This window comes from Lytechinus pictus, unplaced genomic scaffold, assembly GCF_037042905.1.
Source record: "Lytechinus pictus isolate F3 Inbred unplaced genomic scaffold, Lp3.0 scaffold_20, whole genome shotgun sequence".
In the NCBI taxonomy this organism is placed as follows: domain Eukaryota; kingdom Metazoa; phylum Echinodermata; class Echinoidea; order Temnopleuroida; family Toxopneustidae; genus Lytechinus; species Lytechinus pictus.
The window spans coordinates 3,046,233-3,070,598 of record NW_026974141.1 but is presented as its reverse complement, the minus strand read 5'-3'; the positions used below and the strand labels follow the sequence as shown (position 1 = coordinate 3,070,598).

Below are 24,366 nucleotides of genomic sequence, written 5' to 3'. Positions count from 1 at the left end.
TTTTGATAAAACAAGGTTTAGATTGCTCCTCGCATTTTACTCTTTCCAATAAATTTGCTTCTCTTCTTGGGTTTTGGTTTCCTTGAAATTTGTCAGGATTCATGAGTGATTTTGTGGACAACTCTCCATTTGTTTTGTACACAAATTTTCAGATTTTCCTCATTATCTTTCAAATTGCATAATGCCTCCTTCTGAGCACAGCATATGTCATGGGAAAATATAATTCACACCACATATGTCAAGGTAAGGGGGAGATAATGTGAAATATGTGACATAAAGGGGTAAAGCTGAAACTTTGTGGCAAAAAAAATAGTATAATTATTCAAAGGTGAGAGATAAATCATAAGTTAAATTAACATCGCAGGGACTCAGTTTTAAGGGGAGTGAGAGTGATCACTCGCTACCGCTCTCCTTAATCCATTTTTGGTAGAGCGATTTAACACTCGCCTCAGCAATTGCTTAACAAGAGTGTCAGTCAATGATCAAATTGTTCGAGTCATCCTTGAAAACTTCATTCGCTGTCAAGGTTGTGTAAATACCACACAATTATATTGTAAGCAATTAAACACACTTGCAAGAATCACATTAAAAAGTTCAATAAGATAAATATTGCATAGATCTATATCGGATTGTTCGTCTGCTTTGGTTGTGGGTTGTAACTTAGTGTACGGTCCTCCATCCATTTTGAAATCGGACAAGCTCCCCTTGAATGTCAAAGAAGAGCTTTTTGTAGTGCTCCGCTAATGCTCCCCTTAAAAGTTTTAGGAAAGCTTTTTATTGCTCCCCTCATAATAAAACTGAGTCCCTGCATCGATAAAATGCCAAATGCGATTGATAGAAATAACAATCAATTGATTTTCTAATATTATGTTTGAAATCAAAATACAGAAACAAGCAAATATGGCTAAATTTGTGGAAATGTTTATGGGTAGAAAGAGAAAAATATACTAATAAAAACTGATAACATTGCCAATATAGCATGTGGTGCTGTTCCAGAATCAGGGCAATTTAACTTCAGTGAATCATGACATTATCAAAAGATTTATCCTGACCATCATGAATAAATACATTGGTCCGAGTTCACAAAGATGATTTTGAAAAAAATTGGTAGAACCTATGGTTTATGCGGATTACATCGCATACATTAAGAAATGTCCAATGCTGATGCGCGCTTTTGTCACATTGTGCTAAATTGACACTTGTTGCCATGACTGAGAACGCTGTTTTACTCATAATCCACTGTTTTGACGAGTGGACTCATTGATTCAAAACAGTGGACTTATGAATAAAATAGCACACTCAACCATGGCAACAGGCGTTAATTTGGCGCACTTTGACTTAATCGCGCATCAGCATATGACATTTTTCAATATACTAGTATGGTACGCAGTAAATTAAGTATAATTCATACAGAAAATCAGCATAAACCATGGTTTCAACCAATGGTTTTCAAAATGCCTCTGTGACTTTGGGCCAAATGTTTCTAGTTTTACATAATAAACAATTGTAAACTTACCCAGTTGCTGCTGTAAAAGATCCATGTTTATCAATAAGCAAGCGTTGATGGGGAGAGAGAATAAAAGAAAATCAAGTCATATGTTATATTTAACAGGAAAAAATATTATTCAAACCTTTTTTTTATATATAATATAAATAACTGTCTATGTTACAATAAAGCACTATCGCCAGACGTATTGGCTCTCATTCACAACAGAGGTTTAAAACCTCACACCTTTCTCATACGATATCTTTTCTTTCCCTATCCCCACTTTTTTTTGTTATATTCCGGCCATTAAAAAAAGTCCCTACTTATTGCATGGCAGTCTGGTTTTCTCTCAGCTTTCCTTTCGAGGCATCCATCAATATCAAGCTCCTAGCTTAAAACGGCGTCTCTCACATTTCGATTGATGATGTTTCAACAATAAAAAAGTTGAAAAGTGATTATAATTGTATACTTTGATTATTGAAAGCCATACCTTGGCTTTCTCATACACCGGCCATTTTCCAATCGAATACGCTGCATTTCTTTGTGCTTTAAATTGTTCGTTTGCTATGCTTCCTGCTGTCTTGTTTAACCTATTCATTTCTATTGATTTGTTACATGTTTTTATGGAATACTTTGAATTGATTTGGAAATAAAGTTTACCTTTACCTTTATGAAATGCAGAAATATCAAAACATGAAATCAAACCAGGAGGGGTACAAAACGATGGACTATGCACAACTTGTGTATAATTCAGTATGCACACTGAGAAAGGTCCAATAATAAATGTGGTTTTTTTTGCAAATGGCACTAAATACGTTCACAGCTATTTATTGTACCCTCCGCCATCACCATCCCCTCTAGTTTAAACCTCTTTTATGTGAATTTGGGCCTGCATATTGATCCGGACAAAAAAGATATCAAAACATGTGAATTTTTGTGTCTGTTGCTATTTCATTATAACATTATGTTTAATCCAAATGCAAAGATATCCGGACCCCCCCCCCCTAATGGGTGCGTCGTGGTCTAGTGGTTCTGTCTCTTGCCTTTCAAACAGAGGGTCATGGGTTCAAATTATAGCCATGGCGTGTTTTCCTTCAGCAAGAAATTTATCCACACTGTGCTGCGCTCGACCCAGGTGAGGTGAATGGGTACCCAGCAGGATTAATTCCTTGCATGCACTGAGCGTCGGTGATGATAGCTCGAGCTAAAGCCGGGGTAATAATAGCAAGCGCTTTGTATCCTCAGGCAAAAAGCGCTATATAAATCCAGCTATTATTATTATTATTATCAATTTCTGAGGATGTATGAAGAGCTACCAACATACCTGATATGTCTGATGGCTTCAGAGGCGTTTCCAGAGACTTCATGAGCGAAAGAAACGTTTCCTTGGCCTCTCGCCCGGAGGTCTGTCTCTTCCTCCACGCCACTAGCATATCATAGATGGCTTGCTGTCTGTCTCGGAATCTTCTGTATTCGAAAACGTCCAACTGCTGTATGGTGAAGCCGAGAGCCACGCCCAAATCATAGAACTCATTCACAGTCATCAACTGGGCTATCGTGACGATGTCAATATCGGGGAGAGCGCTGTCGGAGGCCTCTTCCACTGCCCTGGAGAACAATCAATGATTAAATGTAGAAAGATACCCCGGAATGAGCATGGAAATTCATTTGTCTATTTATTGATCTATATGTCTATCTATCTATTTATTTTTTTTATTCATATATTTGTTTATTTATTTATTAATTTATATATGTATTGATTGATTGATTCATTCATTCACTTGTTTATTTATGTATTTATTTTTGATTAAATTTACTATTATTATATTACTATCATTATCATTATCATTTTATTTTTTATTAATTTTATCATTATTATATCACTATCATCATCATAATTATTATCATCATTAAAACTATTATCATTATCATTTTTGATTAATTTTATTATTATATTATCATCATCATCATTATCATTATCATCATTAATACTAATATTATTATTACTATTATCATTATTAATATCATCATTACTATTATCATCATCATCATCATCATCACCATTATTATCATTAATATCATCATTATGGGGGTCAGTACTTCCTGTTCCAGCTTGTTCCAAATTACCTCATACATTAGAACCAATAATTTTCTAACTTACAGAACCATTTTTTTACAGTTTGCTCTTTATTTTGCTGATCGGGAAGGGGTCCCATTTAGCTATATTTTTATTCATAGTTGTGTCCATAGTTCTTCTTGATAAACAAGTAAACATACATATCAAAACTTAACTGTCATGTATACAGAAATGTCCTCATAGGCATATTAACTCTTGAATTTGGCCGACAAATTGTATCTGTAGCTCAGTGGAATTGGTGACGGCAACAGCATCAACATATTAAGAGTTAATCAAACTCAAATGGTAATTAAAATCAAGGATAGTATTGTATAACTGTAGATCTAGGTTTAGTGAGTTTATTCAAACTGAATTTCACAAAATAATTAAATCTCAGCTGAAAAACGATCACACAAAAAAATCACTAACACTAATAAGCACATGTCGGACTGTGTATCATAAAGACCCATCAACCAGTACGGATACCATACTAATTTTTTCCAATTTGATAGCAATTGTCCTGAATCATTTACTAGTAACTCATTTTGAGATTGTTATCACAGATAGTATTTACTTTTAAGTAATACATGTATATTTACCGAATAAATGAAACCGGCTCGGTCGACTCCGCTCCTGAGTTATCTGTGATCAAATTAATTCACAAACAAAATAGTGAAAGATTAACAAGGATTACCAGTTCATGATCTTCATTTCATAAACTACGTAAAATTATTGCTCAGACATGTAATTCATTCACTTCATCATGTGTAGAGTCAAGACCATTGAAATGAAATTGCGGTTCTTTCATATTTGCAATTCATCGCAAATCTTTGTGTTACGGAGCCCAGGTCATAAAGTTCTCCCTACAGAGCCCTGCTCGACCTACTTCAACCACCTGATCCCTCTGTAAATGAAGTACTCGTAATGAGCATTGAACAAATGCACAACGAATCCCGCCAAATTATCATCCGCAGGAATCTTTTTGGATCGGAAAATTACGCACTCTCAACCCAGAAGGATTGACCCCAAATACCACATTTCTTGTTGTGTTTCAATGAAAAAGTGTAATATCATCATCATCCTTTATGTATTACCAATCTCAAAATATTAAAATCATACCAACCTGTGCACCTGACAAGGAATGCTAACGATCGTGACATCCCAAGTCTTCTCCCTTGTGAAATCATAACGTTAATAACTGAGAAGTCCGCGCCTTCTTCACTGGAAGATACTGGCAGTGATAAGCAATGCCTGATTCCGCTGTGAATTTCTTTGAGCAGGAGCAGCTGTATAATCACAAAATGAAAATTCTTTTTTGATATCAATTTCCTTTTCACTACTCATACACTAGTCAGCTAGATTTTTCACATATATGTGTATATTTTTATCTTGAAAAATATTATACCTCAATTTAGCGAAAAAAAAATCAACGTACAGTGTCTGCATATCTACAGCTTTACTTATTGGTCCACTAAATTAAGTCATTACAATCCTAAAACATCAATGTTGACAAACAAGTCGTACAGTATTAAAGACAACGAATCATAATTTCATCCACATCAAATCTTTTATAAAAACAATGAAAGAATAAACACAAAATTATGGCATAAATATTCTCATAGAGGAATGCATAATAATAATACTCAAGAACATCATCAGATACAACAAGAGCAAAGTAGTAGTTCCAAGATTTCATTACAAAATTGCTCGTTTTCAGATTCAAGAGTGATCTTATTGCTTCCATTGCCTTGCCAATATTGAGAACATAACAGTCTCAATTTGTCCTTTACCTAATATTATAATTATAATTAACAAAATAACAATTTAATAATAATGTCATATTTCACCGACGGTAGCCAATTCGATTCCAAAAACTCTTCTCCCTATGGGTCCTCATAACATGATAATGTTAATATTACCTCAGCTTTACCATGGTTACCTTGATCAGGCGCTCAAGCATTCAAGGAATTTCTTCGAACCAGATACCGATTGACCACACCTGGATGGAGTGCAGCACAAACATGCCATGGCTAGGAATTGAACTCTCGTCCTTCAGAATGAAAGACGAGAGCCATAACCACAACGCCCCTACATGCAAGTTGCGGCCATATTGTTACATTGCTCAATTCTTATTCTTATACTTTTATTCAGACTTTGATCTTTGCGAAACACCCCTGAGTCTATAGGCGGTGCTGCACCAGCCCGAATATGCTCAATCTCGAGATCTTAGCCCGATCAGCCCTCTTTGCGATTAAGAAATTCAAGAAACTCCATCTCCACCAGTGCAAGAAGAGCGATTCGTGCTTGAGCGAGGCATCAATGCATTATGGTCTGATGCCGTGAATAAATAATGCTGAGTCAAATTTCGAGTGCATCTGCACCTGCTTATTAGCGGGATAATTTGTAAATAGCGCGCTATTTTGCAAATAATCCTAAGTTGACTTAGAATTGCAAGCTCGAGATTAATCCAGCAAACTATCATGGTGACTGCGTCTCCATTACAAATAATCCCGAGATTGTTCAGATCAGGAAAATTTGCCGGATCCGAAATAGCGCGATTATTTCAAAACTTGTGCTGGTGCAGACCCTTATTTGTCTTAAGGATGAATCGTACCTTAGTTTGATTAATCTCAGGTTCACAATCAAAGGTCACAGAAAGGTCACCAGATCTAGCATCAACAGAGACTGGGAAAGGGCGGTGGGCCCTGTGGTATCCACGCTGCTTTTCCTCCTTCTCAACCTCCTGTTGAACAAAACAAATTAAATATCCTCATCATTTTCATTCGCATCATAACTACTAGTATCATCATCATCACCACCACTTTCCTCAAGATCATCATCATCACCGCCTTCATCGGCCAACATCATCATCATCATCATCATCATCATCTCCACTACCATCATCATCATACTGACCATCTTTGTCATTCATCATTAGCATCATTATTCATCTTCATCTTCATCATCATCATCATCATCTTTATCATCATCTTCATCTTCATCATCATCATCATCATCATCATCTTCATCATCATCATCATCATCATCATCATCTTCATCATCATCATCATCATCATCATCTTCATCATCATCATCTTCATCATCATCATCATCATCATTGTCGTTGTCATCATCACCACCACCATCATCAAATTCATCAAAACAATACACCCGGGGGCCATTTCAAAAAGCTGTTCGTAGGGTGAGTGTGACTGTAAGAACGACTGTTGATCATTTCTTGTGGTAAATGATAGTCACCATTAATTGTTCATTGATGATTAGTGTGTAAGAACAGTTCACCAGTCGTTCTTAAAGTCGCTCTCAAATTTTGAAAAGCTTTAAGAAACACCCACCAGGGTGGTGTTTCATAAAGCTGTTCGTAAAGTTACGCACAACTTTACGCACGACTGGAACCTGTTCTTAGGCGCTAAATCAGTTACATAGGGATATATCATTTAGCACAAGAAAGGATCACCAGTTGCGCGTAAAGTAATTTGTAACTTACGAACAGCTTTATGAAACGGGCCCCACAACACATTAATAAACAGACATCTAAAACTGACCATATCTACTCCTGGGATATCTGCATTGAGGTAAAGGTGAACATCAAAACCTTTGCCTCGTTCGATCTGATCCGGAACGTATGGGGTACACAGAAGTTGAAGATGGACGACCTGTTGTTCAAGAGGAATAAGTACCCACCACTCAGCGCAGTGATTGATGTACAACTCCAGGTGCTTCTCAAGAACCATGCAGTGTGGCAGTTTGTCAGGTGAAGGAGAGGACTTGGTCCTTGATAATCTTGGCAATCCTGAAAATCAAATACATATGGGAACATTGCCCATCATTTTCTAATGCTTACAGATAGTACCGGGTAGGAAATTAATTATTAGCAGCTTGTTGTATTATGACCCAATTTCAAAGCTTTTATGAAAAGTGATCAGGTTTCTAGAGAAGGAATATCCTTGTAATGCTTTTGTAGTGTAAAAGGTTTGTCGGGATAAAGCCAGGTTTATAACAACCAAACTCCCATTAAAAGTGCATAGAGATGTTTGTGGTAAAGTAATATGCACAATACAAGAACCGAATACTACTACTAACATCATAATTATCAACAATCATTTCCAAACAGGGATATTGGTGGGTGAGAAACTTTAATGTACCAGAGCTACCAAGTCTCACGCATTGTGCATGAGACTCACGCATCCAGGGTCCGTCTCACGATCTCACGCATGGCACCCATTTTTCTCACGCATTGGATCCCAACATAAAAAAAAGAGAAAAAGTAGCATTATTTGCTAAATTATACGCACTGGCCTTCGCACGCCATCGCGTCTACCCGGCACGTGAGACAAATCGAGAGTGCAGTCAGCGCACAGCTAGTACATGTACGTGATACTATGAATCGCGTGCGTGCATCGCATGGTTTTGTAGTATGGATCGATATCATGATGAAGCCCATATCTCGCGCGTGCGCCTTTTCAAAACATACAAGTGTAAGTACTGGCCGCGCGCGTGCAGAGACTCCAAGTCATGAAAATCTCACGTATGACATTTTTTTTAACTTGGCATCTCTGATGTACCTTTTTTTGCGTCCCACACATGGGAAACGATGTCGGGCGTGACCTGATCAGGATTGGTGATGAGGGTGAAGTGTGGAATCCTGATCTTGACGGGTTGACGGAAGACCACGCTCGGAGGATCACACCTGATTCCGTAGGCGGCCACTGAGGTGTCATCTTGAATGTCGACGCTCGGGAGGTCCCTCACGAGACACAGGGTGATCTTGCACGATGTGTTCGGTTCAATAGCTCCTGGCGGAACAACCATCACAATGCAATGGTGTTCCAGCTCAAGAACTTTACCGTCGTATCCGACATCAGCCGAGACTTCATGGGCCACTTGAGCTACCGACTCTTCAGCTGTAGATTGAGATTTATGAGAGAGAGTGAGAGGGGGGAAAGATGGATGAAATTCTTTTTTTTTTTAAAGGGTAATAATGAAAACTGGTAAAAATTCACAATTGGGGGAAAAAAAAGTGTTCCCATGAAATTCTTAAGGACAAACTGAAAATGAATCATCATACATCATCCAAAATATTAATACAGAATTTAACTAGAGAAAGCTTCTGGCAACGAAAAGTGGTGACGATTTAGTGATTTTCACGGACAATTTGCCCTGAGCCAATCAGATACAAGGGTTTCAGTAGCTTGTAACCATAGTCAGTGAAAGCTCATTATTTGTTTCATGGACTGCTCCCCAGATCTAAACCTGCAGGTTGAATTGCAATTCATCAAAACAGGGTCGCATTTAAAGGTCATACAACTGGAGGGGGATCGATGCGTGTGCTCATCCCCCCCCCCCTCCGAAGAAGTAAGTCAACGATGACTCTTTTGGAGGGTCCATCTTTTCAGCTATGGAAATATATATTGACCCATTCTCCCTCCATGGTCGTTCCATTTTTGTTAACGAGAACAATATTTTTGTAAACAGAGAATCCCCTTCTAAGAACACTTGTGCAGGCTTGATTGTCCAGAAAAGCACTGCATAATACAATTAAGGTACACAACAAAACTTTATATCTCAATCTTAACATGACATTAAAATCAGTTATATTAGGAGTAATTAATATACAGTGCGTCATGGAAAAAAGGAAACCAGGATTCCCATGTCTTTTCTCTTCAAAGGCAAATGAATTATGATATTTCATTGACATAATCATATGAATAAATTATTCCTCTTTAGTTTGATACCTAATATGAAATGAACACTTCATACATTAATGAGCAAGATGAGTTTTGAATTTTAATGTCAAAACCAGGTTGCGCAGAAAAATTGGACATGATTGGTTTGTGAAACGACAACCGTGCTTATTCCATGATTGGCTCATTAGCATTTCTTTTGTATTCTTTGTTAAGATTCTCTAACTGATCCCTGAAATGGGAAGGGATACAGATTCACAAGTGAGTTTCTGATATGCCTCAGTAATTATTATCTTTAATCTGCCATGCGTGAACGATTTCAAGTTGTTGGTTTCAACTTAGTGATGAGTTTCCACTCTTGCCATGGGTATAAAATTTATAATAACAACATCTTTAATAATTGCAAAATCTATCTCTGAAAATGGGTTTCCTACTTTGTGGGACGCACTGTATATTCAGCACAGAGTATTACCTCGATAGGCTGTGATAACATCGATTTCTGGAGATCTGGAAGAGTTGCATAAAAAGATATCATTGATAATTACAAGTGATGATAAGTAATTGTACATAGTACATGTATCCCAAAGACTTCCAGAGACACTGAATTGCACAACTCATTGTATATTTGATATTGCAAGGCTGAACAAATAATAATAGGTGATATCTATAATAGAGTTTTTGTTTAACTTGTAGAAACTAAGGGTGCATGGGCAAATTTGACCCCAATATTATTTCACCAAAGTTATATCATGCTTGCCCGTCTATAAGTTTATTTTGGGGGTCACATTTTTAACAATTGTTCCTTTTTAGGCAGAAATTTCTTTTTTTTAAATGTTTTTGATTCGTTGTATCCATATCATTCTCAATATCATCAGTATTATCATTATTTGATGATCTTACGGTGATACAGATAACATAGAAGATGGTTCACCTGAAAAAGACCATTTTGAGAGTAGAACGAAGAGGAGTTAATGAGAAATGAAAATAGAAGAGACTGACTTGGAATTGAAAGACAAGAAAGATGAGAGAAAAGAGAAAAGTCTTGTTTTGTGAGATGTGAAGTGTTTAAAAGGGTTTATTTTCATTTGGTCCAATGCCAATTAATCCAATTGCCAACTTGTCTACTATCATTTGGTCTACCGTCGGGTTGTCCAATATCCACATGATCTAATTGCCATTTATATAGCCATTGAGTTCATAAATCATTTGGTCTAATTAGACTAAGTGTTAACTGGGCAAAATGAATGGAAATAAAACCAATATTAGACCAACTGGTTATGAGACGAAGTGGTCATAGACGAACTGGTGATTAGACTAAGTAATGATTGGACCAAATGGTTGATAGCCGAAATGCTGATGGCATTAGACTAACTGAAAGTAGACCATGTGGTGATTGGAAGAGTTGGCAGCAGACAAATTGGCAATTAACCTTAAAAGAATGGTAAACAGAATGAAAAGTGGTTACATAGAGCAGACGAGTTGAGGAGTCACTGCATCATTATCTTTACTGTTACTGTAATCATCCTGATTTTCATCTGATCATTATTACCATCAAATCCTACCTTGAGAATATCATTTGACGAACAATTTCATCCTTGGCATAGTGGACCGGAAGATTTCCTTGGATATCTTTTGTACTGGGCTCTGCCCCATGGTCCAATAGATAGAACACAAGAGCTCGCCTGGGCGACAGTTCACTTTGATAAAACTCATCTGAGATCTGTGAAATAAATTGGCAAAATTCTTTATAATGCCCATGCATGCAGCTGCCATTGAATTCTCCAAAAAGAGAATAGACAAGTTTCTTTTTTTCCCCGGAGTCGTATTCTGGCGACGACTTGTGAACGGGCCAAAATGTGTAAATAAAGCCCGCGAAAAACTTGTTTAGGGGTTATTTTGCACACAGAGAAAACTTGTGTAGGGGGTGTTTGGAAATAATTTGGCCACGCGTGTGTACAGCAATACATTTGATTGCCCCCCCCCACCCCCCCCCCCCGGTCTCTGATATGCTGATATGCTAAAGGAATGTGATTGTTGCCCTTCTGAATACTTGTTAACTCAAGGCCAAGATGAGACACCATTTTTGACCGAGGCCTTGGTGCCCTGTGCGAATCCAGTACATGTATGTATATATTTTATAATTGATGCCCTTTTTAGTGATCTTGGATATCTATTGGTTGGGGGAAGGGGGAGGGATCGAGAGGGAGAGCAAGAGGGGGGAGGGGAGGGGAAAGGGAATCAGCTTACCTGCTTAAGTGCTGCTGTTTCTTCAACTTTGCTGTTCTTCTGACCTGCAAGTCTGACGGCTTCATGCAGACAAGTCTGTCCATCAATGGATTGGACATTCAGATCTGCTCCGTGGGCAACCAAGGTCTCGACGACGGTCGTGTAGCCGTACTTTGTGGCTAAATAAACAGCTGTGCAGCCTTTCTCTGCTTGATGTTGAACAACCTATGTAACAGTATCCACACAGTATAAATCATTTTAGAACTAAATAATGATGAACAAGTAGAATGCCTCTGGCCGTCTCACACGCGATTCAATATAGCAGCAGTGCTGATTTTGAAAACTACTATAACTCGCACAAGATGTTCAGTGATACTTGGTTACTCTTATTTCCACGTTTTATGAACTAGACCCATACACTTATAGAGATATGACGGTAATTCAACAAATACCCCCAACGTGGCCAAAGTTCATTGGCCTTACATGACCTTTGACCTTGATCATGTGACCTGAAACTCGCACAGGATGTTCAGTGATACTTGATTACTCTTATGTCCAAGTTTCAAGAGTAAGATCCATCAACTTTCCAAGTTATGATGGTAATTCAACAGATACCCCCATTATGGCCAAAGTTCATTGACCTTTGACCTTGGTCATGTGATCTAAAATGCGCACAGGATGTTCAGTGATACTTGATTACTCTTATGTCCAAGTTTTATGAACTAGACCAACACACTTTCAAAGTTATGGCGGTAATTCAACAAATACCCGAATTTGACCAAAGTTCATTGACCCTAAATGACCTTTGACCTTGATCATGTGACCTGCAACTTGCACAGGATTTTCAGTAATACTTGATTACTATTATGTACAAGTTTCATGAATCAGATCCATAAACTTTTAAAGTTATGATGGTAATTCAACAGATACCCCCAATTCGGCCGAAGTTCATTGACCCTAAATGACCTTTGACCTTGGTCATGTGACGTGAAACTCATGCAGGATGTTCAGTGATACTTGATTAACCTTATGTATAGGTTTCATGAACTAGGTCCATATATTTTCTAAGTTATGATGACATTTCAAAAACTTAACCTTAGGTTAAGATTTTGATGTTGATTCCTCAACATGGTCTAAGTTCATTGACCCTAAATTACCTTTGACCTTGGTCATGTGACATGAAACTCAGGCAGGATGTTCAGTAATACTTGATTAACCTTATGGCCAAGTTTCATGAACTAGGTCCATATACTTTCTAAGTTATGCTGTCATTTCAAAAACTTAACCTCAGGTTAAGATTTGGTGTTGACGCCGCCGCCGCCGTCGGAAAAGCGGCGCCTATAGTCTCACTCTGCTATGCAGGTGAGACAAAAACCTTAAATAAACATAAAATTATTTCAGAATCTAGAAATGGAACAATGAAAAAATTGGGTAGATGGACAGAATGACAAGTGAAATACTTTGTGTCTCCAGACTTCATTTACATACACATAACAGTTATAATCTTAAAATTGAATTGACTTAAGAATGAAGTCTTGAAATCATTTTTTTCAAATTTAGGCAATGTTTCACAGATGAACTGTGCAGTATAACATGTATGATTGTCTGCATGTGATTTTCATCCGTGCCAGATTGTTGGGAACCTCTTTGTCAAGTGAGTTAAGAAACCCAAATCTAGATTATGTTTTTTTTTTAATGCAGCCAGAGCACTTTACTTTGAAATTCAAATGAAAAGCAAGATTCAATACCAATGAATCAAATTTGGGTGTGTTGAGACTGCACAGTTTAGGCTCAGAGCGTGAAAATTAATGCAACAGGAACTACAAGTATATGTATTTCAGTGTTGAGACTGGTCAACAGAAGCCAGTCCTCTGATTGCAGTTGACCATGTAGCGAGAAAATGGTTTGCAGTGTACTTTGAAAGTTGCTAGAAAGTTGAAACTGAATTACCTGCTTTCCCTGTCCTGTTATACCCTCAGTATCTGCATGGCCATTAGAGGGAGGCAATTTCTTCTGCTCATCAGCACACCCAGCATCTGGACCTGTCCCAGATAGTTGGTCAGACTCTGAAGCAAGTAAAGCAGTCGGCCCATCAGGTTTAATCTTCTTTACTTCAGCTCCATGCTCCAGTAGATACCTAGAGACTTCATCGTGTCCATTGGCAGCAGACAAATGCAATGCAGATGATCCCTTCGAGGTCACTTTGCGGACATCTGCAAGGTGCTGAAGCAGAAACTTCAGGATATCAATGTGACCATTCTGGGCAGCAATGTGCAATGCGGTCCAACCGCCACTGTCTCCTGCATCGATGTCAGCTCCATGACTGAGCAGATCTTTTACGATATTAAGGTGGCCATTCTGTACCCCAACATGCAGAGCTCTTGAACCTTTCACCTTGGTGGGAGCATCGACTTCTGCACCTTGCATAAGAAACTTCTCGGTGACATCACGATGGCCAATGAATGCAGCAACATGTAAAGGAGAGATGCCATCAACATCTGTTGTGGTTACTTTAGCTCCTTGTTCAAGGAGATAATCTGCGATGTCAAGACGCCCAGTTTGCGCAGCAGTATGGAGAGCAGTCCAGCCTAATTTGTTGCTTTCATTCACATCAACTGCTTGACAGACCAGAAACTGGACAGCCTCAAGATGACCCCCTTCTACTGCATACTGAAGTGATGTCTGATCACCTACTTCATTTAGAACGAGTGATGGAATATCAAGGTCACTATAACATACTTTTAAATGCTCTATATGCATCCCACCTTCAGTTTGCTTATCCTCTTGATGATCATGGTACTTACTTGCACACAGATCTTTTTCTGGAGCCCCTTTGAAGACTGTGAGGGCTTCAAGCATTCCACTGCCCTTATGACCTACATGGCTCTTGCCAAATCGGCAAACATCATAGTGACTATATTGCCCATCAAATTGTACTACCACTGAGTCACACACACTCCTCTTATTAAGTTGAGCACCTTGGCTAAGCAGGTATTTTGCAGTGTCTATATGACCAGCATACAAAGCAATGTGGAGAGAAGTGGCTCCAAAAGCATCACAATCGTCTACTCCCATTCCATGCCCAATCAAGGTTTTGACAATATCTAAATTGCCCACATTAGATGCAAAATGTAGAGCATTCATTTCACAGCAACTTCCTTTATTCACATCTGCTCCCTTACTGATCAGATACTCAATGACATTCAGGTGTCCATTGTCAGCAGCATTCAGCAACGCACACCTCCCGAAGGCATTTCCGGAATTCACCTCAGCTCCTTGACCAAGTAGATATGTCAACATATCAAGGTGCCCATTACTTGCAGCAATGTGCAAGGCAGTCCAACCAAAAGAACCCGGTGAATCAACCTTAGCTCCTTGACTAACAAGACCTTCCATAGCATCCAAATCACCCCTCTCTGCAACAGAATGCAATTCTGTCCAAAGGTTCAGGTTTGCTCCAGTGTTTTCCCCGGTCAGCTCAGCTCTTCGATGAAGCAATGTTCTAGAAACCCTTACATGCCCCGCAGCTGCGGCAAGGTCTAGGGCTAACCATCCACCGGAATAAGCCTTATCAATATCAGCTCCTTGACCGATCAGAAACTTGGTCATATCAAAATTCCCATTCATAGCAGCTAAATGTAATGCAGTCAAACCATAACCTGCCGCAATATCTATATCAGCACCTTCGCTGATCAAGAGTTTGGCAACATCACAGTGACCTGCATAGACAGCTCTATGTAATGGTGTATAGTTTACATGATTTTCAGTAACATCCAATTTAGCTCCTTGTTTGATCAGGTATCTGGTGACATTCAGGTGACCTTCACAAACGGCTGAAAACAATGCCGTCTCTCCATCAGATTTGTTGATGTAATGTACATCAGCTCCTTCACTGATTAACAACTGGGTAATTTCTAGATGACCATTTTCAGATGCAATATGCAAAGGAGTCTGCCCACTCTTGATTACCTTATTCACATTGGCTCCATGATTTATTAGAAAATTGACAATTTCAAAGTTATTATTGATCACAGCCAGATGTAAGGGAGTGACACCATCAGCTTTGTTCTTATCCAAATCAGCACCTTCTCTGATCAGAAGTTGAATGATTTCAAGATGACCGTTTTCTGAAGCTAGATGTGATGGGGTCTGACCATCGTTATCTGCTTCATTAACATCGGCCCCTTGACTGATCAGGTATTTGGTAACTTCAAGATGCCCATTCAGCGAAGTAATATGAATCGGTGTCCTACCATCCTTTCTGTGGTTATCTACCTCAGCTCCTCCTGTGACAAGCTCTTGAATCACGTCAAGTTGTTCATTCTGTGCAGCTAGGTGCAAAGGAGTCTCACCTGTACTATCAGCTTTATTCACCTCTGCTCCCTGTTCGATAAGTTCTTTGGTAACATCAAAATGCCCACCCCACACAGATAGATGTAATGGTGTATGACCACCACTTGTACCTCTATTCAGATCTGCTCCTTTCCTGATGAGAAACTTGATGACATCAAGATGTCCATTACGTGAGGCAACATGTAATGGGGTCCAAATGTTTACATTTCCTTTATCAACTTCAGCACCATGACAGATAAGATATTTAGCAATATCAAGAAAGCCATTCCTTGAAGCTAGAAACAATGGGGTTGATTCCGTATCATTATCTTTATTCACGTCAGCTCCTTGACGGATAAGTTCCTTGGTCACATCAAGATGACCGCTCTGAGCAGCTAGTTGTAACAGGGTATGACCATGATTATCCTCTAGAGCTCCTTGACTCAACAGGAATTTTAAAACATCAACAAGACCATCTCCAGCACCATGACTGATCAATTCTATGGCGACATCAATATGGCCAATCTTCACAGCTGCCTGTAATGGCGTTGTGCCATCATACAAACCATCATTTACCTCAGCTCCTTGATCAAGTAGAAACTTGGTCACAGCCAGATGACCATTCTGTGCTGCACAATACAGTGGAGACCGTCTATCTCCCTTTCTCCTGTTCACTTCAGCTCCTTGACTGATCAGATATTTGGTAACTTCAAGATTCCCATAGAGGGAAGACAAATGAATCGGGGTCCTTGCATCATTTCCTTGGTTATTCACTTCGGCTCCTCCTGTAACAAGTTCTTGGATGATGTCAAGTCGTTCATTCTTTGACGCTATATGCAAAGGAGTCTCACCTTCATTATCATCTTTATTCACCTCTGCTCCTTGTTTGATAAGTTCTTTGGTAACATCAAAATGCCCACTCCAAGCAGCTAGATGTAATGGTGTATGACCCCCGCTGGTACGTACATTCAGATCTGCTCCTTGGCTGATAAGAAAATTGCAGACAGCAAGATGTCCATTGCGGGAGGCACAATGTAATGGGGTCCAGCTGTCTGCAATTCCTTTATCTACTTCCGCACCCTGACTGTTTAGATATTTGGCGACATCGAGAAAGCCATTCGTTGAAGCTATAATCAACGGGGTTAATCCTTTGTCGCATTTATTCACTTCTGCTCCTTGACCGATTAGTTCTTGGACAAGGTCCAGTTGGCCAACTTGTGCAGCAGCATTCAGTGTACTCTGCAAATCATCAAGATTGTTTCCAGGTTTATGCTCCCCCATAATGTTTCCTTTCCTCTAATCAAACTGGAGGTATGGCTCTTGGTTCTTGTAGTACGTACTGTCCCAATTCCATCCTCAACCATTGATGATTTGAATTTTCTTCTGTGGACTTGCTGTATCCTGTGCCATATTTGCTGTTGACTACAGCTCCAGTCTTTCACCTAGGAGAAATCATGGAAATTACTTTGCATGTACATAATTCATATTACAACTATACAAACTACGTTTCTACTACTGCTTATATTAATGTCATTACTACTGCTGCTGCAGCTGTGGGTCAAAGTGTATTCAGTTTAAGGACAAAGCAGAATGATCGATTTTGTTATTGTACCAAACTTTGACTAGTAAGCTGTAGTGTACTTGATGATTATGGTAATAAAAGGTAACAAGAGTGTCACTAAGGCGAGCACATAATACGCCCACCTGTAAGCAAGAAAAGTGGAAGGTGGCGACTTCACCTTTGACCTTCTGACCTCAAAATCAATAGAATTCCTGGGATCTATGCTAGTATCATACACACTAAATTATATGAGCCTGGGTTAAGTTAAACTAAAGTTATCATGTTAACAAGGACTTCAGGAGGGTAAGATGAAAAACATGTCACTGTGATCTTGACCTTTGACCTTTTGACCTCAAAATCAATAAGCTTCCTAGGATCCATGCTAGTATTATACACACTAAATTATATGAGCCTAGGTTAAGTTAAACTGAAGTTATTCCATTTACAAGGAAAAGTTAACGAGCGGACGGACACAGAGACAGACAGACAGAGGGACAGACCGATGGACGGGCAGACACTGAGCGTGATACCATAATACGTCCCGTAGGACGGGCGGCGTATAAGAAATCAGCTTTATCAAGTGCTAAGCTTGTTATGGGTCCTTGTCAATGTCTCCAGTCAGCCAAACAGGAGTGCCTTCAACAGTCAATAACACAAGCAAATGCTTTTAACTAGCATCTCCTATATCTTCAATGCATAAAGGATCGCGATGGGTTGCATGCAGGAGAGAACCCTAGTCGTTTTTGCCGACGAAAATTTTTTTTTTCTGATATTTTCTGAGTATTTTTCTTTAACTGCATATTTTTAGAATATTTTTCTGAAAAATATTCTAAAAATAGCATTTTTGGCGGTTTTTTCCTGGAATAACAAATACAAGGAATAGGCCTATTTTTCTGTATTTTTTCATCTTTCATTATTTACATTCTTGTGAATTTGAACAATCAATTAATTTGAGCTATGTGTACATATATAAAAATATAAGAAAAACATATTTTTACAGTATTTTTAGTGGCAAAATTCATATTTTATTGGACATGACAAAAATGCTCTTAAGATATATTTTAACATACAGTATTGGGCGTTCCAAAAATGTACAAAAAAATATATTTTAAAGGTAGGTTTATTGTAATTTTAAAAACCAAAATACCCTCAAAATATATTTTCGGGGTGATTTTGGAGGTATTTAAAAAATATTTTTGTAATATTTTTTTTGAGCAGGGAGCAATTCTGATTAGTTATTGCTCACCGTTTTGAACAAAATGCGTATGCAGCAATGATCCTGATTAGCTATTGATACCATTTAGTGATTTCGTGCGTTCATGTTCCAGACTCCTCACAGTGATGCATGACAAGGTGCCTGACAGATTCAAGAACATAGAAAATGTATTGTCAAATGTACTCCATGACAATGAACAACTTTGAGGTCTTTGTCAAATCAGCAATTTTAACCTAGACTCTGGAAAAGCAGCATATTCACAATATTTCATCAGCTCCAAAATGTAGGACTTAATAAAAATAATAACATTTATATAGCACTTAACACATCGAAACGTCTCTAAGCGCTTCACAGATATATACCCCGGTCATCGGATCCTTGTATGCACCTTCTCCACTCCCTGGGGAGCATTCTAACAAGAGTTGCAAGACCCAATTGCTAGGCATACTAGATAGGCTTTTGCATCCTACCGGGTACCCATTTAACACCTGGGTGGAGAGTGGCAAATTGTGGATTGACGCCTTTGCCAAAGGACGCTAGGCCATGGTGGGAGTCGAACACACGACCCTCTGATTACAAGGCGAGACTCAGAACCGCTACACCACGGCACTTCTACAACTGCTTAAATGCTGTTCTGGTTACCCAATTTTCGACAAAGACCACCTAGCTGTTCTTTGTTATTTGACGTGCATTTTATATAGATTAACTAAGTTCTTGAATCTGTCGCATAACAAATACTCCTTATATCTGGAACAGGAGCATGACCTGGATGCTTTAACACCATGACCTTACATCCTCCTTCTAATTTTGGTGGAAGCGCTGTGGTGTAGCGATTCTGAGTCTCGCCTTGTAATCAGAGGGTCGTGTGTTCGAATCCCACCATGGCCTAGCGTCCTTTGGCAAAGGCGTCAATCCACAATTTGCCACTCTCCACCCAGGTGTTAAATGGGTACCTGGTAGGATGCGAAAGCCTATGTAGTATGCCTAGCAATTGAGTCTTGGAACTCTTGTTGGAATGCTCCCCAGGGAGTGGAGAAGGTGCATACATTGTATGCGGGCATGCAAGGATCCGATGACCGGGGTAATAATATATCTGTAAAGCGCTTAGAGACGTTGTTCCGATGTGTTAAGCGCTATATAAATGCGGAATATTATTATTATTATTATTTTCCTTGAAGGTAAAGACTTGCTAGGTAAAGACTTGCTAGAAGAGGAAATGCCTGAATTTACTTTAAACAACGAACCTCCTCTCCCGTAAATGATTTTTCTTGCAAAAAAAAGGTAATGTTATCAGCTTTTATCTTTAAATATCAAACAATGCTCACTTTCTTATTAAAACTAGAGGATCTTGTATCAACACACTCTTCTGTTATCATTGTGTTTCTTACAAGATATTTTTGTCATTGCTATGTTAAAATTGATAGTATTTTTTATGTCAAGATTAATGGTTTACACTTGCTATCTCATGCTTTTTCTAACATACATTTCATTTATTTCATTTCATTTTATTTATTCCAAATTCTCATTAAAAAAAAACATACAACAAACAAATCAAAGAATATACAAATAAAGATACAAAAAAATAGAAATAAAATGAGAATATGAGGGAGCCAGCATAGGCCAATGGTATATTTCTAAGGCTGGGCTCCCGAGACCATAATATAATCATAATAATCATAGAAGAGATTTGCATTGCATGTTATAGATTTTTCAAGTTGTCAAAATTATTGAGGGGGCAAATTGATATGTTTGCCCCCCCCCAATACTTTTCTGGGGACGCTTTCCTTCTACCCCAATGATCGACACCTCTGTTTGGAGTGATATGACTCTATTCTCTACAATACTATACAGGGCAGCTATAATGGGTAATGTTCTTTTGCAGACTTTCTGCATTTAAAGTATCCTATTTAGAAATTTAAAGATGTTGTTGATGTACATTTTTGGGGAAGTTCACAATAAAGGGCTCCTAAGGCTAGGTTTTACTTCAACAATTATCCCCCAGCCGCAGCATTCCCTTGTTATATTTTGGAGGAGGGGGATGCCTTTGACAATGAAAACCTCATTCCCTTCCATGTATCAATTATGTCCAAAAGTCTCTAAATGTGAAAAATATCGCTCTTGAGAGTAGGAATTTTTTGTTTGAAGAGCACTTTTCCAAGTTTAGATCTTCTAGATTTTTCAGATTTTCAGTGTTTTCATTCCACCACCACGTTCAAAATTGTGTGATGCATGTACACTATTCATAAAGAATTGTATAATGTGTGTTTGTTTACCTCACATATAATATTTTATGAGTTCATGTATTTTCTTGTAAATGATTGATGCTTGGAGCAAAGTGATAAAAATCCCCCTCAAACGTGTTTCTTATTTCATGGATGTACTCCTAACAATTATCTGGTCCCCTGTCCCTCAAAATTGCAATTAAAATGGTGAAGGTAAAAAAATCTTTACATTGTTTTATAAAGAATCGGATCGTGTTTCTTATTTCATGGATGTACTCTTAACAATTATCTGGTCCCCTGTCCCTCAAAATTGCAATTAAAATGGTGAAGGTAAACAAATCTTTACATTGTTTTATAAACAATCGGATCAATCATTTCCTGATCAGTTGAAAACTAGCACATCAATGGTGTGGAGCTCATCCGGCATCTGGCAAGGAAATTTAACACAATTTCTCATTTCAGCCCAGTTGGCACTGTAGTGAATTATATTGGTGACATAAATTGAGGAAACCAAATTGAAATTGATGAAGAAATGACATCGAGAAGCATTTTTTGTGATTTGTGAATAGATTTTGTATAAATAAGCATAAATAATTTTCTAGTCAAAATTTCTAAATTCTGTATAGAACCTTGGTGAACCTCATTGTAGCTGTCAGATGGAACAAAAAAATTCAAAATCGGAAAACAAATAAAAGAAGCAATTTTTGTTAGTTTTGAAAAAACTTGCACAAATTAGCATATTTAATAAGTTTCGAAATTGTGTCGTAAATTTTGTATCCAACCTAAAGCTATCATATACAGCAATCAAATTTGAAATTGATCAACAAATGAAGGAGAAAAAGCATTCTTGTTGTTTTCTGAATAAATTTCGCATAAATTAGCAAAAATTTCTAGTTGAAATTTCAAAATTCAGTGAAAAAGTTTGGTGACCCTCATGTACATGTAGCTCTACCAGATGAATGAAAAAAATCAAAATTGGTCAACAAAGAAGAAGAGGCATTTTCTTTGATTTATGAATAAATTTTCACATAAATTTAGCATAAATAATTTTCTACTTAAAATTTTGAAATTCTGTGTAGAAGTTTGGTGAACCTCATGAAGCTCTACCAGATGGAAGAAAAAAATCAAAATCGGTCAACACATAAAGAAGAAGCATTTCATGTGAATTTTGAAAAATATGCATAAATTAATTTTGCATAAATTAATTTCACATTAATTAGCATAAAAAACTTTCTACTCAAAATTTCCAAATTCCATGTATAAATTTGGTGAACCTCATGCAGCTCTACCAAATGGAAGGGAAAAAAAATCAAAATCAGTCAACAAATAAAGAAGAGGCAATCTCTGTGATTAATGAATAAATCGCATAAATTAGCATAATTTTCTAATCAAAATTTCAAATTCTGTGTAGAAGATTGGTGAACCTCATGAAGCTCTAAAGCCCCCATCACACTTATTCAGAATCAGCAGGAATCAAGCAGAAGCTGGAAAGAAAAAAATATTCAAAAAATCTAGAAATTTTTGGGAGGAACTTATGAATTCACCAAACTGGAGTTGAAATTCAGTAAATTGACCACGTGTATCATCATACACTAGTCAAAATGAACCACAATGGAGTCAGATTGATAATTCGTGCTACGTTCTTGGACATTCTAGGGGCATTCTAAATATCCTGACTGCATTCTGAGTGCATTCGAAATATTTTTGTCATTTCTTTTGGCCGTCCCGAAGGTTTTGGTCATGTTCAAAACATTCGAGGGATATTTTCGAACGGTGTTCGAAGTAGATTTAAATGACCAACTGGTGGTCAAACAATAGTCCTTTCATTCAGGCCAATTCTGCTTGATTCAAGAAATAAGTGTGATGGGGGCTTAACAGCCGGATACATGTATCCGGCTCTGTGTATGATAATTAATTTTAATGTTACTGTTGTGGCAACGCATTCCGGTACTCTGTTCTATTTGTATATCATTTTCTATAATCATTCTTATGTTTTATTCATGGTTTCCCTTTTTTAAGCCTTTGAGGCTTTTTGGGATACCGTACCTTTTTTCTTTCATTATTATTTTTTTTTTTTAATCTCATCTTAATGATTCATGATTATATTTGTATATCTATTTTCAAAATAATGTATGATATTTGTATGTTTTTACATGTATAGTATTTTCACTCTCCCTCAATACAATACAGATGGAAGACAAAAAGCAAAATTGGTCCATAAATTAAGAAAAAGCATTTCAATTTTTATGTGAATTTTGAAAAATATGCATAAATTAATTTCACATGAATTAGCATTAAATTTTTCTAGTCAAAATTTCAAAATTCTCTCTATTGGTAAACCTCATGAAGCTCTACCAGATGGAAGAAAAAAAAAATCAAAATTAGTCCACAAATTAAGAAGCATTTTGTGTGAATTTTGAAAAATATGCATAAATTAATTTTGCATGAATCAGCATAAAAAATTTTCTGGTCAAAATTTCAAAATTCTGTGTAAGTTTGGTGAACCTCATGAAGCTCTACCAGATGGAAGCAAAAATATCGAAATCGGTCAACAAATAAAGAAGCATTTTTTGTGAATTTTGAAAAATAAGCATATTTTGATGAGTTTCAAAATTCTGTGTAGAAAGAAGTTTTGAATCCCCCCACTTTGTTGCTAATTAGTATTAATATTATAGTCTATATTAAAATCGGACTTGAAATGATGAACTCAAGAAGAAGCATATTGAAATTGTGGACGGACGACACACTACGGACGCCACGCCACGGCCCTATAAAAAAAGGAGAGCCATATTCCGTTGACATTCCAGCAAGAGTTGCTATCATAGCAAACTCTTTAAGAAATGGCCCACTCACTGGTGCATGCCATGGGCGCTCAGCTCACAGACACCGACCGCAAGCGCACCGACAGTCCTCCCAGGGAGCTCCGGGCCTGCCCGACCGCGAGCGGCCAGCCCAGAGTTACGACAATCCATGAGTCATGGAGAGGTCATTTATCGGTAGCCGAGGCCGATGGCGATGCCTAAAATTTCATACCATTATTAATATTAACCATACCGGGTTCAGGACTAGGTTGCCAGTAATCAGTATGTAAAATGCCATAATAATACTTCTCTTACCGCTTATCTTCCACGTCGAATTAGAAAGTAGTTTTAATAACTTTAATTAATCCCGGTCGGAATTACACGCATCCACAATTTTCTTCCTTGTCGCGTTAATAGGGAATTCCCCTTTGAAATCCAAATGTGCGCATGCGCATTAACTTTTCTAAAAGCTAATGAAATTGGTATTTTTTACCGCCCTTTTACAGGGAAAAAAATCGTAATTTGAATGATGATTCCAGTGAAAAATAAGGCTAATGAGGAATATTTGGCATGTGTGAAACCATAAACTAGAACATGATTAGAATCACGAACGCTATACAGTCACGATTACAATATAGCAATCATCATTACAATGATGATTCAAGATTCACGTGTGAAAAGGCCCGTAGTCTCTGAAGCTAATC

General features: G+C 37.8%; 1 protein-coding gene across 1 annotated transcript in view; it reads right to left on the bottom strand.

Annotated features, from left to right (window-relative positions):
* The window catches only part of LOC135157855 (uncharacterized), a 49,830-nt gene extending 25,756 nt beyond the window's left edge, over nucleotides 1-24,074 (bottom strand). The window contains exons 1-12 of the mRNA XM_064114916.1: nucleotides 23,978-24,074; nucleotides 13,481-17,304; nucleotides 11,552-11,755; nucleotides 10,867-11,024; nucleotides 9,777-9,811; nucleotides 8,186-8,524; nucleotides 7,166-7,413; nucleotides 6,217-6,345; nucleotides 4,726-4,888; nucleotides 4,202-4,244; nucleotides 2,811-3,094; nucleotides 1,517-1,526 (exon numbers count right to left, since the gene is read on the bottom strand). Of these exons, the coding sequence (XP_063970986.1) occupies nucleotides 1,517-1,526; nucleotides 2,811-3,094; nucleotides 4,202-4,244; nucleotides 4,726-4,888; nucleotides 6,217-6,345; nucleotides 7,166-7,413; nucleotides 8,186-8,524; nucleotides 9,777-9,811; nucleotides 10,867-11,024; nucleotides 11,552-11,755; nucleotides 13,481-17,143 (5,276 nt within the window). The 5' untranslated portion in view covers nucleotides 17,144-17,304; nucleotides 23,978-24,074. The remainder of the gene's footprint in view (nucleotides 1-1,516; nucleotides 1,527-2,810; nucleotides 3,095-4,201; nucleotides 4,245-4,725; nucleotides 4,889-6,216; nucleotides 6,346-7,165; nucleotides 7,414-8,185; nucleotides 8,525-9,776; nucleotides 9,812-10,866; nucleotides 11,025-11,551; nucleotides 11,756-13,480; nucleotides 17,305-23,977) is intronic.
* Between the last annotated feature and the right edge of the window lie 292 nt (nucleotides 24,075-24,366).